General features: G+C 43.3%; 1 protein-coding gene across 1 annotated transcript in view; it reads right to left on the bottom strand.

The window, feature by feature from the left end:
* LOC137649151 (uncharacterized) overlaps positions 1-2,500 on the bottom strand; it is a 147,297-nt gene that overhangs the window by 27,987 nt on the left and 116,810 nt on the right. The window contains exon 5 of the mRNA XM_068382158.1: positions 40-201. Coding sequence (XP_068238259.1) covers positions 40-201 — 162 coding nt within the window. The remainder of the gene's footprint in view (positions 1-39; positions 202-2,500) is intronic.

The raw sequence follows: 2,500 nt of genomic DNA, 5'->3' as shown, positions 1-2,500 counted from the left end.
TACAAACTACCAAAAATAACTTATCTCAATAGTACTCACCCACAAAAATGCTCTTCGTTTATTCTCCTCTTTCTTCAAAAGATATTCCTTAATTTCCAGCTGCATACGGACATAGCATTGCTCTTTAATAAATATATCATCTAAGTCACTTTCCTTTGGGGGTGCGACACGTTTGGTTTTTCGTCGACTCAGCTTATTTTCCTGAAAAGTTTTGATAACATTCCAGTATAAGAAAAACATTGAAAACTTATGGTGAAAGAAAAAGCAGTAAGTCATAAACTAAATCATAGTTCCTAACAGAGAGCAACTGACATTAAACGTTAACTTAACTAAATAAATAATGGTATGTAGCTGAACACACCATGATTTATTTAAAAAAAAAAAAATTAAGTAATATAACAAATTTGGAAGTAATTTGCATTTTAACTAACGATACAACACTGGAGCTATTCATACTTCCAACGTAGCTGAAAGACCACCATAAGATTTTAGCGAGGGATAGCAACCCCAATCGCTAGTTAGTGGGAAGGGTGATGGTAGCCGGCTACCCCTCTCACTCGCATACCTGGGCTCAGCACCCACCCACTTTGCTTGCAGGCACGACTTTCTAGGGGGACAGGGCTAGCAGAGCAATTTGAATGAATTACTCCAGGTTTGTATCATTAGGGAAACTACAAATTACTTCCAAATTTGTCTTAGGTTCCATCACTCTGTACAAACCCTCGCTATTTATAGTGGATGACTTACCTTCTAGGAAAGAGGAAGTCTGAGCCATCTGATTCTTGGCATTTGACATAGGGTTCTCTCCCCTACGATATAAATAGTAGAAGGTAGGAACCCTGCCCTCGCTAAAACTGTACTAACGGTGCGTGCAAGCTGTGTGTAACACTAGCAATGTGGCTGGTCTAGTAATAGGATCTCGAGTAATAGGAATCTAAGAGTACTAAGATTTACCCAATACCCCCTCGTTAGAAGTGTTGGGGACCCAAGTATTATTTCTATACTAAATTACACAAAGGAAATGGATCTTACCTTCAGAGAGGTGAAGTTAGCTGTGCCAAGTCCCATGGTGCTGATTCCCCATGAGAGGGGAAAGTGAAGGAAAGAAAAAAGCCAGTCATTCTAACTCATTCACCCCAGACTAACCTGGGTAACCTCAGTCTTCAACCCTCTTCTACTTGTCCATCAAGGAGCTTGAGGTGTTAAGACACTTCTTGTGCAGCCACCACAGAACAAATGGAAAAAGTTTCCATGTTCCTATGGGTTACGTCTTGCAGGTAGTGGGTGATGATGGTCGTCAGACGCTTCCACACACACGGTTGCAGTACCAGCGCCACAGAGTAGTTCTTTTTAAATGCCAGGGACATTGCAATGCCTGATATCATGAGGTCTGGGTTGTTGTTGTGGAGGAGGGTCAAGATTAAGTGCAAGGCCAAGGACCTTGCTAATTCATGACGATATGGTGTTCTCTGTAACCCTCCTCTTGATCTTCCTCATAATGACAAAGAGCGCGGACACAGTGGGGCGAGCTGCTGTTGTTCTTTATAGGTAACACCTCAGACTCCTCACTGGGCAAAGAACCAGTTGGTCTGGATCTTGGGTTACAGAACGAAGACTCTCGATCCTAAAAGGCTAAAATCTAGGATCCACTACCCTCGGATTTTGAGTCTTAGCAATAAACTCAGGGACGAAGCTGAGTATTACCTCTCCCCATCCCCTTGAATGGGAGATGTCGTATGATAGACCATGCAGTTCACTGATCTTTTGGTCGAAGCCAAAGTGCGGAGGAACACCATCTTCAGAGTAAGGCGGAGATCTGTCGCCTGGTGTAATGGTTCGTGGAAGGAACATTCAGAGACTGAAGGACCCGAATTACGTTCCAAGGAGGAAGTCCTGTTTCCAACTGCGGACAAGTAATCTCATAACTTTGAGTGAGGAGAGAAAATTCTAACGAGAAAGAAATATCTACTCCCATTAGTTTGAAGGCGAGACTCAAGGCTGAGCAGCAGCCTTTGACTGCCGAAACGGAGAGGAACATTTCTTCCTGAAGGTATGCAAGGAACTCTGCTATTGTTGGAATAGAGGCATCGAGAGGAGTGATACACCTTCCACGACACCAACCACAGAAAACAGAACACTTAGCCTGGTAGACTCAGCGTCTGAAGCGTCCAGATATCCTTTCCACAACCCGTTGCGCAAAACCTCTGTGCATGATAAGAGGTTGGACAGTCTCCAGGCGTGAAGCCAAAGCAAAGCTACGGCTCTGTGGGAGATGTTGGCATGTAGTTGTTTGAGTAGATCATGACATGGAGGAAATTCCCTCAGAAGCTCAGTCAGGAGGTGCAAAAAGGTCCGGGAACCACTTTTGCGTGATGCCACAGCAGAGATATTAGAGTCATTAATAAGTTCTCACTTATTCTGACTTGAAGACTTTTCTCATCATAAAGAACCGGCAGAAATACTTAAACATCTATTTTGTCCCACCATACTTGGAATGCAT

Source organism: Palaemon carinicauda, chromosome 1 (genome assembly GCF_036898095.1).
Source record: "Palaemon carinicauda isolate YSFRI2023 chromosome 1, ASM3689809v2, whole genome shotgun sequence".
In the NCBI taxonomy this organism is placed as follows: domain Eukaryota; kingdom Metazoa; phylum Arthropoda; class Malacostraca; order Decapoda; family Palaemonidae; genus Palaemon; species Palaemon carinicauda.
Note: the sequence above shows the minus strand (reverse complement) of the source record. Positions and strands in the feature narration are given on the sequence as shown.